We start from the raw sequence: 12,401 nt of genomic DNA, 5'->3' as shown, positions 1-12,401 counted from the left end.
ATATTGGCCTTCTTCCTTAGCCTAACGTCATACAACCTTCACAACAGGGTGAGAATGCTTTATATGACATCAAATGGTATGCTCCACATACTTCGACTTTTTTTTTTTTATCAGAAGGTTTGTTTATACTTATGTCCAGTTTAAGAGACTACTATTTCAGCATTCATTTAACATCGAAGAGCACTGATGGGATGTACAGAAGTGATGCAAAGCTTTATTTAATGTGCATGTTTATACCAGCAGAATATGAGGTTTCAAACAATGTAATGGCTAGGCCTCGGCTAGTCTTTTCTTAATAAACAGACACGTAAAATTACAGGCTTGCTACTTTTTGTTCCGTGTTTTCCCAAATGGGAACTCTTTTGGAGATTCTTAGAAAGGAAGCTTCCACGGTGTGTAGAGTTATTTAGTTGTTCTTCCGGGTTGAACCATGTTGTTGTTTTCTGTACATTCCATACAGTTTTGATATTTCAAATACATTGCAGTATTCTTTGTCAAGGTGACTAATTGTGATTGTGATTGTTGCCTGGGAGACTGATTACCTCGGATCGAGTAGGGGTATTTCTGTCGCCTTGCCAAAGATACTGCAGTGTACTTGAAACGTCGGCAAACTGTACGGACTGTACAGGAAACAACATGTTTCAACCCGGAAGAAGAACTAAATAACTCTATTGGACATGTCTGCGATCATTTAAAGCAAGTTATTTATGACATCCTATTAGACTACAAGATCTGAAGGACTTAAACAGACTTGAACAAATTGGACCAGCAGTGGGCTCATGGATGGTATGCCAAGAAGGAAACAAGTGTGTATCACTGGAGGGGAATGAGCTACTTGATATAAAGTTGCTGAGATTGGCAAGCATAAAGTTAAGTCAAAATCTGTTCTTGATATGATGTGTCACATACATTTTTGTGTTAAATATCATGAACTCTTCAGCGTACAGATGGTCGATAAACTATGGCTTTTATTTCTTGTGCAGACAAATGTTAGATACATAAATATTTAAAGTGTAAACATTTTAACTAGTAAAGAAAACTTGTGATATGCATGCAGAATTACAACTAATCAGACACAAAATATAGACTCAGGATTGTAAACATACCTTATTATTTATAGATCAGAAGTTAGAAGTAAAATCACCTTCCATAATCAAGTTTGAATGGGTATGGTTTTCAGTATTGACAAAATCTGTACTGCAGACATCTATACTGTTCTATTGTAAATTTCAGATATAAAAATACTCAGTACTCAGCATTTTTTTTTTTTTCATGACTGAAATGTAAGGAACTACAAAAATCTGAATGTGACATAAATGTAATACTGTGCAACTTCTTGTATACCACTAGGTATTGTAACAAAATATTCTTCATTTTACTGAACAATGCTTATTTAATTTAGAAAGATATATGAAGTCTTTTGGAGTCTCCGTGGCTCAGGCGGCAGCGAGCCGGCCACTCACCGTTGGTTTCCGTGGTTCCAATCCCAGTCACTCCATATGAGATTTGTGCTGGATAAAACGGAAGCGGGACAGGTTTTTCTCCAGGTACTCTGGTTTTCCCTGTTGTAATTCATTCTAGCAACATTCTCCAATATTATTTCATTGCATCTGTCATTCATTAATCATTGCCCCAGAGGAGTGCGACTGGCTTCGGCAACCGGCACAATTCCTATCCTTGCCGCTAGATGGGGGCTTCATTCATTCCATTCCTGACCCGGTAGAATGACTGGAAACAGGCTGTGGATTTTCATTTTCATGTGAAGTCTTTTGTCTGGAGAGTGGCATTGTATGAAAGTGAAACAGAAAGAAAATAGAAGCTCTTGAAACGTGGTGTTACAGAAAAATGCTCAAGGTGAGATGGATAGATTGAATCACGAATGAAGAGATACTGAATCAAATTAGTGCAAGGAGATTGATATGGCTAAATTTGACCAGAAGAAGAGATAGAAAGATAGGACACATCTTAAGATGCCCAGGACTTTTGCAGTTGGTTTTGAGGGGAGTTTAGGCAGTAAGAATGGTAGGAGTAGACCAAGGTATGAATATGACAAGCAGATTAGAGCAGACGTAGGATGCAGCAGTTACGTAGAAATGAAAAGGTTAGCACAGGATAGGGTGGCATGGAGGCTGCATCGGCAATATGTGAAGTTATGTATTGAAAATCAAAAGTGTTAAAATGAAACTGTTTTACAGTAGAGCAAAGGGAACGATATTTATTGTAGAGCAGATGAAAGAAAAAAGTTGTCATCTATATAACAGTAATAATAATGTCATTGGTTTTTACGTCTCACTAACTACTGTTACGGGTTTTTGGAGATACCGAGGCGTCGGAATTTAGTCCCACAGGAGTTCTTTTGCGTGCCAGTAAATCTACCGACACAAGGCTGACTTATTTGAGTACCTTCAAATACCATCGGACTGAGCCAGGATTGAACCTGCCAAGTTGGGTTCAGAAGGCCAGCGCCTCAACCATCTGAACCACTCAGCTCGGCTCTGTATAACAGTCTAAGTTAAAACTTGCATTTTAGCATTCTTTTAGAGGGTGATTGACTAGTTGTACTTCATCTTAAAACATTAATCACCACCCACCACCATCATTCTCCAATCACCGAGCTCAATCGCTGCAGTCGCTTAAGTGCGGCCAGTATCCAGTATTCGGGAGATAGTAGGTTCGAATCCCACTATCGGCAGCCCTGAAAATGGTTTTCCGTGGTTTCCCATTTTCACACCAGGCAAATGCTGGGGCTGTACCTTAAGTAAGGCCACAGCCGCTTCCTTCCAACTCCTAGCTACTTCGTGTCCCATCGTCGCCATAAGACCTATCTGTGTCTGTGCGACATAAAACAACTAGCATTCTCCAATCTGTTTTGATGAGCTGTTGGCAGACAGCTGCAAGGGATTCCTTTCCTCTGACAGCATTGTCAGAGACGCATTCATAATTACTATAATGAACTCGTTAATAAACTGTAGTAATATCTGTTCTTGAAATTTTGTATGTCACCATTCCAATTATTATTATTATTATTATTATTATTATTATTATTATTATTATCATCATCATCATCATCATCATCATCATCATCATCATCATCATCATCATCATCATCATCATCATCATCATCATCATCATCATCATCATCATCATCATCATCATCATCATCATCATCATCATCATCATCATCATCATCATCATCATCATCATCATCATCATTTCCTTTCACTTACTGTATTCCTGGTTTAATTTTCCTAATAAGTTGAAGAGTGTCATTTTCTCAGACCATCAATAGAGCAGGCACATTTTTGAAAACATGATATATTTGCGGATTTGTTTAAAAACATTCAATCCCAAAATCAATAGTGTACCTTCTCACTAATACCCTTCCCTCAATTTATTATTTTCAAATAATGAGAGCTAAAGAAACAAAAAAATTGTACAAGATCCACCAAAAATAATTGAATGTACTATTTTCTTCCACAAAGCTGGGCTTTTCTTAGCTAATAGAAACGAAATTGAATGATATAATAATAATTCCTAAGCACTTGGCAAATGTTCCAAGTTCATTCATATTTTTGTTCTTAAATAATGTACTAATAATTCACCTACAATCATTTGCCTCATCTCCAAACGGTACATGTTAAAACTAAAATCAGGTATTACGATATATGATATAATGAAAAGTCATAATTAGTGAAAATATATAGCCTACTGTCCATGGCTACATTCAGACTGGAGGAGACTTACCAAGGTACTGCTGAGTGCTGTGGTCACTGTCAAACTGACAGGCTCTGTTGAATGTGCTGTCTCTCTCACTGGAGGTTAAAGCTTAAGTAAGCAGAAGAGAATTTTTTCTTGGAACTCCTGGTTGTGAAGAAGGCTGAGGCAAAAGGTTGTTTCCTGGAAGTGCCTTGTGAGGATTTATTGTGTTCTATGTTCGTGTTTATGGAGACCTGACTTGAAACTTATAAAGAAAATGTTTTGGTCTTTAAAGTGAAATTACTGCCACAAGGTCTTTGAGAAGATTAGATTTATCTAATTAACTTAACAACGTAACTGTTGTGATGTATTTTCTGGGAGGTGACCATAAATATAATTCGAAGTAGTAGTTGAAGGGTTATTCAACCTTTCCAATTACAAATATACTGCGTTCTTTTCATATCCCACTTGACTCTCCTCTTGAGTCATTGTGAGGTTTTATGCTATTCGGATATTCATTGTGGACTTTAGTAGTCATATAAATCATAGTCCAGAACTATCATTCCTCTGTGCTCCTGTTATTACTTGAATATGTAATGAAACAAGATAATGATTTGAGTTTATATTGCTTTACTGAGTGAGTTGGGCAAGTGGTTTGGGTCACATTGCTGTCTGCTTGTATTTGGGAGATGGTGGGTCGGATGAAATGTCCCTGAAGACTGTTTTCTGTAGTTTCCCGATTTCCCACCATGCAAATGGTGGGGCTGTGCCTATCTAATCATCACCTTAAGACCTGTCTGTGTATATGCAATGTGAAGAAACAAATTGCACTTATATTGCTCTGGAACAGTATTTATGAAATAATGATCATTCAAACAAAGGCAGAATTTGAGTAATAAACTGTGTTGAGTTAAGAGAAAATAAAGAGCAGTAGAGTGATGTTCCTAGACAAGGACACACTGAAAAGTTGATTAGCTTCACATTAAAGTCACACAATCAATGTGTGCGACTACTTCTCACACTGAACTACTCCACATGTATCACTTGACAATAACACAACACCAATTCAGCTACTCTTCAACACTCCTCACGATGACACAGATTTTCGAACAGTGGAAAAACATTTCATAGTGAAGAGGCACAGTAGAAATAGAGAGATAAATTAAATGCTATTTCATTTTTAATATTTTGTTACACATGAACATTGGAGCTCCAGTTTATTGTTGTACGTATATCTTCACTCCAGACTGACTATTTCGTTTTTACATACAATCAAAACTCATATCCAGATAATGCTTTTTTTCTACAGCTTTTGCTTCTGTATTTATACATACACAAAAAACTTTCTCAGAAAATCTTTGGAGATGTGAGGATGTTTTATATTCAGTGGATTATATTTGGTTACCATAGTTAAAATAAATTTGGTTTTGAAGCATTCAGTGGTCTCATAATAGAACTTCCAGATATTTTTATTGAAACAAGTAAAAGACAGGGCTTTAATAACTTTTTGAATCTTCTTGCTAAAACCAACAATTTAGTTAAAACCTATGTTGCATTTCTAGGTACAATATGTGAAATCTGGACTAACACTTTGAGAGACCAGATTCTCATTTTGGTATTCAATACTTTGTATGAACTCATCATGGAAAATATTTGTTTTGTGTCCATGAAACATTTTCTTTTTGAAAGCACACGCCAAAGTGTGGGGGAAATACTGTATATTCAGAGTAGTCTTCCTAGAAAATGATTTGCCGGCTCATTTGGTTAAGTGCTCATCTCTTGAGCCAGTTTTGCAGGATGGAATCCTGACGCAGTGGGCCAGCATTGGATAATAGAAACCCATGTCAGTATATTTTGGGACACATTAAAGAACACCTTTGGGGGGCGTGGCTTAACTGCTGGATTTCACACAGCCAAAGTTTGAATTCTGGATTATTCTGGAGTAGAATTTTCACCTGAAAATTCATGTAGCATTAGGAGAACACTGGGTTTTAAACTCCTGAACAAACTCTAAAACAAGTTGGGGTGTGGAACGCAAGAAATAACCACATTACAGCTCTTATTCTCCTTGGTAAGATTATTAGATAAATTGACCACCACCAACCACCACCACCACCACCACCACCATCACCACCATCATCATCATCATCATCTTCATCATCATCATATTCTTCTTCTTCTTTGTGATACTTCATTAGTAAGCCAGAATTAATTTTAAAATTTTATAAGAACTTGTTGGTCTGTTTTTCTAACTTTGCCAAAGACCTCCTTGATTGGCTTCCTAAATGAGAATTCCTTTTCTCATCCTAATAGTAACCTTTCCTGGGACGAGTGTCGTTTGAAGCTTAGAAAATTTGTTAATTTTTCATATTTAATGCCTCTGTTAAGATTGTTCTATTTGAGGAAGTGATTTCTGTAATGGCTTTCTACTTAACATAGCAGGAATTTGAATCCCAGGGGACCTTAGAATGGAATGTTCTCCTGAAAAAATCGCATATTGTCAGGAAGGTCACTCGGTCTTAAACCCTCGCCCAACCCGGTACTTCAGAAATAATCACGATAAGCAGAACCTAGTTTAATTGTGATCACTCTTATTTAGAATAATGTTGCTGACAATTCAACCAAATTAAGCAACTCTATTGATTCATTGAAGTCAAATATTTCAAGTACTCCAACTTATCAGGAAGAATCAGTAACATAGTAGCATTTTATCCTTGATGACATGACGAGTTAATAATAGCAGAAAATTTTTGTTCCGATCAAAAGTAATTACTTGAAATTTACTTGTTCTTTGTATTGTAATATCTTGCTTTCAGCTGTCGTCCATTTTGGGTGACTCATACCATCTGGCTTGTGTGAAATTCTCTTCAGTGTTTTATCATTTTACGTAAAATGGAATTAGTCATACCACAGATAAAATGTCTGGTTCTTGGTGATCTGCTCTGTGGTTAATGGGTGCTGGTTCTTTGAAATGGTTTACTTTTGAAAAAGATAATTTTAATGTGATGTTTGATCATTCCCTTTCTATGAAGTCATGAATCCCAACTGAGGTTCCAAGAAGTGTGATCTGATTGGACACTCTTGGAATTCAGTTAACTTTCCTTCCTCCAAAAAGTCTTCATGCTGACTAAAATGAGATGTTCTCCAGTCTTTGAAAAGAAGAACTAATTGTGGAACAATCCATTAACCTCAAACAATGGAAACAGAAAAGGAAGAGTAGAGATTGGATTCTTGAAAGCAAAAGGTTTCTGAGAATGTATGGCTTGAAAGCCTTCAGCTTCTCGTCTTCATTGTGATGTTGTGTGGCCTTCTTAGAAAATTGTAGTCTTTGTACCACTGAGCTTGATGGCTGATGTTTTGTGTTTGATATATTTCAGAGTATGGATGCGGTGCAAGGAGATGCAAGATTTGGAAGTGAAACTACCGCCAGGCTTAGATCCTGCTAGTGTAAGTGCATAATTTCTGTATATTCTTTCTTCAAGAATACACTGATAGAATAGAATAGTATTTTAGAGTGATAAGTAAAAGTTCATCTTTACAGTAACAGGAGTGCAGTTTTAATAAAATTATTCACAAGAAATTCTGTGAGGATGACTGTGTATTAAAAAATGCAGATGCTAAAATGCCAAAAACATCTAAATACAAATTAACGAATATTCATTGTTAATAATAATAATAATAATAATAATAATAATAATAATAATAATAATAATAGTAGTAGCATGTCTGCCTCTTACCCGGAGGTCCCAAGATTGATTCCTGGCTAGTCCAGAGATTTCAGTTCTGGACTGAGAGCTGAAACGGGTTGAATCCAGTCTTGTGAGACTAACTCAGGAGCCATCGATATTGAGAAGCAGCAGACCTGGCTACGGAAGTCAAGCAGTACGGCTGAGGATTTTGTTATGCTGACCATGTGACACTCCTGTATCTGCAGGCCATCTGGCTGGGCAGCAGTCCTCTTGGCACACTGTATAATGGCCTGTGTATGCAGTGAGTTGTTTGTGTAATGATATATATCCAATTAAAACAACTTTATTTGCAAATGAGGTGTCTACGTCAGTGGCAAATGATGCACAAAAATACATTATTATCAAACACTAAATTTTAAATTTAAAAAAAATTTCCAAAATTCAGTACTATACCATTTACACTAATAATTTTTTAATAAACCCACAGCTCATCCTTAAGAAATTTATATTGTTTACACAATTCTACTCAAAATATCTTCTGTACTTATACACATAATCAACTCAAATACAGTATGTAGAATCACTTCAAATAATACTATACAACTGCTATAAGATTTAAATGTGCCCCTTTTGCTACTGCTTTTCAGAGTTACTGAAGGGCCTATACAGCTACGATAGTGGTCCCAGGGCCCTTGAAGTCCCTTTGTACTTCACCCCTACAGACAGTCACCTACTTCAGCTGTTCAATCTCCATAGACAAGGAGTTGGAATTAATTTATTCACAAAAATTCTTTATATATAATAACCTGCACAGGTCAGATGCCTTCTAACATTTCTTTTCTCTGTTGCTGTTTATTCTTCTCTTGAATCAAACACTTCCCCTGGTAAAATGTTGCACTCCTTCACGCCCTTCCCAATGAATGAATATTTACCCCCAATTGCTTCTGCAAAAATCCTGCTTAATTTTATCCTTGTGGTCAGCTCTGCCGATATAATTATTTTCCAGCTGAAGCCTGTCATGGATTTCCTCCCATGCCTCCTCTTCTGTATAGGCTCTATATAATCCTCTAAGTCTAGTTTTCTCCCTTCTCTTACTTAAAGCTACCCACCCAAGTTTCTCTAACATTTTTGATACACAAATTTTTCTCCTGACATCCCCTGATACAAATCTTGCTGTTTTCCTCTGCACACCATCTATTTCTTTTATTAGGTATTCCTGGTGAGGATTCCAAACACTGTTTGCATATTCCAATAATGAATGAACCATACTTAAATGACTTTTCTCTTTTAATTCTTTGTTACATCGTTTAGGTAGCCTCATTATGACATGTAATGATTTGCATGCTTTCCCAATAATGTCACCAACATGACCCTTCCAGTGCAAATTACTTTCAAATCTCACATCTAGGTATTTGCATTTGCCATCTTTTGGGACAGTTACCTCATTCAATATAAATTTAAATTGAGTTTTTAAGCTCCTGTTTGTAAGTGTTGTGTAATGCTGTATGAAGGGTAACAAGCCAGATATGACTAACCTGCAGCATCCCAAAGTTGAGAAATGAAAAGTCTAATTAAGTGAACACTGTTTTAAACTGTGAATGGAATTTTATTTTGGAAGAAACTGTTTTAGAATGTTGATAGGACACATAAATTACCTGATATAAATGGTAAAGAAAAAGACATTCCAAACACTATCTAATGTGGTTAGGTAAACTTAGGTAAATCACAATTGGTATAAAATCATTTTACATACTGTGGACAGCAGTGTTGGTTAATCATTTTAATTTAAAAAATTGGTAATGAACATCATGTAGTAACAATGTATAAATATTTCAATTATAATTTGGTCTAAATTATAATGTTAAGTATGTTAGAAGAGTAGGGTTATATAATAAGGCATGTTTATCACAATCATTATCAGCATTTACATAAAATGTCACCAAAACAAACAAAAAGGATTATTATATCACAATTGTTTGAAAATAGTTTAGTGTCCATCATCTGGCTCATAGTATACACAACATCATCACAGCCCTTCTGTTGTGTATAGAAAGAATGATGAGCTCATAGAATGTGTTAGGACAAGTTAAAAACATTTCCTAATTAGATTCGTGCCAGTTGGTTACAACAGTGGCAACTCTGTTTTGACAAACACTTGGCAACCACATTTTATTCGGCAACTTAGGTCCATAGGATTCATTAAGAATACCTTGCATTTTGAGTATTTGGGGATCTTTCTTTTCCTGTTCAAGCTGTATCTAGCTAGCTTTAAGCTGTTTAACATTTTACCACTTGTCAATGTTTTCCTGTTGACAACACTTTTTGCTAATGGACTTATGTTGAAAATGTTCTTTTGATATCTTTGTGAGATGAAATTTTGACACTTCTGTCATATTTGTAATTATTTCAACCCAGTGATCAGTTATGTATATCTCTAGGCAAAGTTGTTTAGCAAATCCTGTGTCACAATTATTTTTTTTTGCTAGGGGCTTTACCTCGCACCGACACAGATAGGTCTTATGGCAACGATGGGACAGGAAAGGACTAGGAGTTGGAAGGAAGCGGACGTGGCCTTAATTAAGGTACAGTCCCAGCATTTGCCTAGTGTGAAAATGGGAAACCACGGAAAACCATCTTCAGGGCTGCCGACTGTGGGATTCGAATCCACGATCTCCCGGATGCAAGCTCACAGCCGCACGCCTCTACACAATTAGTTTCCTCATCTTTGCGGTCAGTATTAGCGTGCTTTATACAGCACACAGAGCCTCTGTGGCTCAGGCGGCAGCATGCCGGCTTCTCACCGCTGGGTTCCGTGGTTCAAATCCTGGTCCCTCCTTGTGAGATTTGTGCTGGACAAACAGAGGCGGGACAGGTTTTTCTCTGGGAACTCCAGTTTTCTCTGTCATATTTCATTCCAGCAACACTCCCCAATATAATTTCATTTAATCTGTCATTCATTAATCATTGCCCCAGAGGAGTGCGACAGGCTTTGGCAGCTGGCGCAATTCCTATCCTCACCGCTAGATTGGGGCTTCATTCATTCCATTCCTGACCCGGTCGAAAGACTGGAAACAGGCTGTGGATTTTCATACAGCACACATTCTGGATCTTTAACAGAGTCAAAAATACTGGAATTAATTGCTTGATTGTCCACTAAATAATATTTGTGACATAGCATAGTTTTCTCTAATAGTCATAGATGGCCGTGCAGTTAGGGGTGCGCAGCTGTGAGCTCGCATCTGGGAGATAGTGGGTTCGAACCCCACTGTTGGCAGCGCCGAAGATGGTTTTCCGTGGTTTCCCATTTTCATACCAGGCAAATGCTGGGGCTGTACCTTAATTAAGGCCACAGCCGCTTCCTTCCCATTCCTAGACCTTTCCTCTCCCATCGTCTCCATAAGACCTATCTGTGTCGGTGCGACGTAAAGCAATTAGCAATAGTCATAGAGACTACAGAGACAGAGACTTAGTCTTCTCTTACTAAAAGGAAAATGGTGTGCTGTTCTTAAACCAAAGAAGGGCATCGTACTTCAATAATGAACAAAACTCAAAAAAAGTTAGACATGTATGGTACAAAATCAATCCTCGTCCTGGGAATTAATTGTAATGACTAGCCCATGCTTCATGATTGTGTTGATAAGTCACCTCTGGCTTATAACCCTTCATGCATAGATATGTTAGATTTTTAACATCACACTAACACAGGTAGATTTTGGGTGATCCTGGGGTAGTAAAGAGCTAGGAATGAGTATGCAGTGGCCATGGTCTTATTTCGTATACCAACTTAAATTTTACTTCTTCATATTCTTCCTCTTTTTATTATTATTATGTTCAATTGTGGCCACTATGGACCATGGAGTAACAACTATGGTATCCTGGATCATCTTTTACTTCTCCTGGCTTTGATCTTCTGCCAATGTAGCTTCATTCATTGGCTTATCTGCTTCCTTCTTTCTTCTGAAAAAAAAAAAAAAAATCACTTTTGAAGACTTCTTTTCTCCTTCTCCTCAGAAGCCTCTGAAGTCTGAAACTAATTGTCGAAAGTGGTTCCTGTTTTTGATGTCTGCATGACTAATTCCCATTCTTTCCATATCAGCATGTATCTCCATAAACCACCTGGGAACAATTTTCGAGTTAGCCTTTCTTGATTCATACATAGGAGATGTCCATAAAATTGTATTTGTCTCTTCTTCATTGGCTCTATAATTCCCTCAGTCTCTTTGTATAACTCTTTGTTAGGTCTTAATCTGCATTGTCCACTAACATATATACCTGTAGGTCCCAGAATCTTCTTACGACCTTCCTGTCTTTCTTCTCCAGTTATTCCAGCAATCCTCTACTTGTTAAATCCAAGGTGTCAGCAGCGTACAGTATAGTCCTTCTGGTTTGATCACGGTGTTATAGTGCCTTAGTTTTGTTCTCAGACTTCATGATTTCTTCTTGTTGTACACATCTTTCGTTAACTGGTACGCTAATTCCATCTTTCAGATTCTTGCCTTGATTGCCTCCTGTTCTAAGCTATTAGACTGGATCATCTCACCAAGATATTTACAGCTCTTGACTTTTTCTACTTTTGCTGTTTAGCTTTCTCTTATTTTGTTCGTGATGTGTGCAAGTTAAATGTCTGTGATATAATTTTTATAAAAATGTATGAATGCTCGTTTGCATTTTATATTTTTACTCTGAACCTATAGTATTAACCCATTCTGGTCTGAGCCTGAATATCCATTACAAACATTATGGACTGGGCAATTTTAAGGATTTAAAAATTTAGATCTCTGTACCTATAGGAGATATTTGCATTCTTCTTTTTCTTTTCTTTGGTGCTTATTTGAGCATCTAGTTTTGAAAAAATGTTTTTTGTTTCATGTCAGCTCTCACTTGAGATTTTAAAATTGTTTATATATTATACCATGTTTTGTGAATTTAAAAAAGTCTGACGGATTACTAAGTAAGTAGGCCCAGTTTTCTGAAATAGTCTTATATTTACCGTACTCTGAGAATGCAAAATGTGAA

The 12,401-nt window shown here is 36.9% G+C and overlaps 1 protein-coding gene across 1 annotated transcript in view; it reads left to right on the top strand.

The window, feature by feature from the left end:
* The window catches only part of LOC136863977 (cytokine receptor), a 648,368-nt gene that overhangs the window by 533,394 nt on the left and 102,573 nt on the right, over positions 1 to 12,401 (top strand). Inside the window, exon 21 of the mRNA XM_067140447.2 lies at positions 7,074 to 7,143. Within this exon, the coding sequence (XP_066996548.1) occupies positions 7,074 to 7,143 (70 nt within the window). The remainder of the gene's footprint in view (positions 1 to 7,073; positions 7,144 to 12,401) is intronic.

This window comes from Anabrus simplex, chromosome 2 (assembly GCF_040414725.1).
Source record: "Anabrus simplex isolate iqAnaSimp1 chromosome 2, ASM4041472v1, whole genome shotgun sequence".
NCBI lineage: Eukaryota > Metazoa > Arthropoda > Insecta > Orthoptera > Tettigoniidae > Anabrus > Anabrus simplex.
The sequence above is the reverse complement of the archived record's forward strand: the minus strand, read 5'-3'. Positions and strand labels throughout refer to the sequence as shown.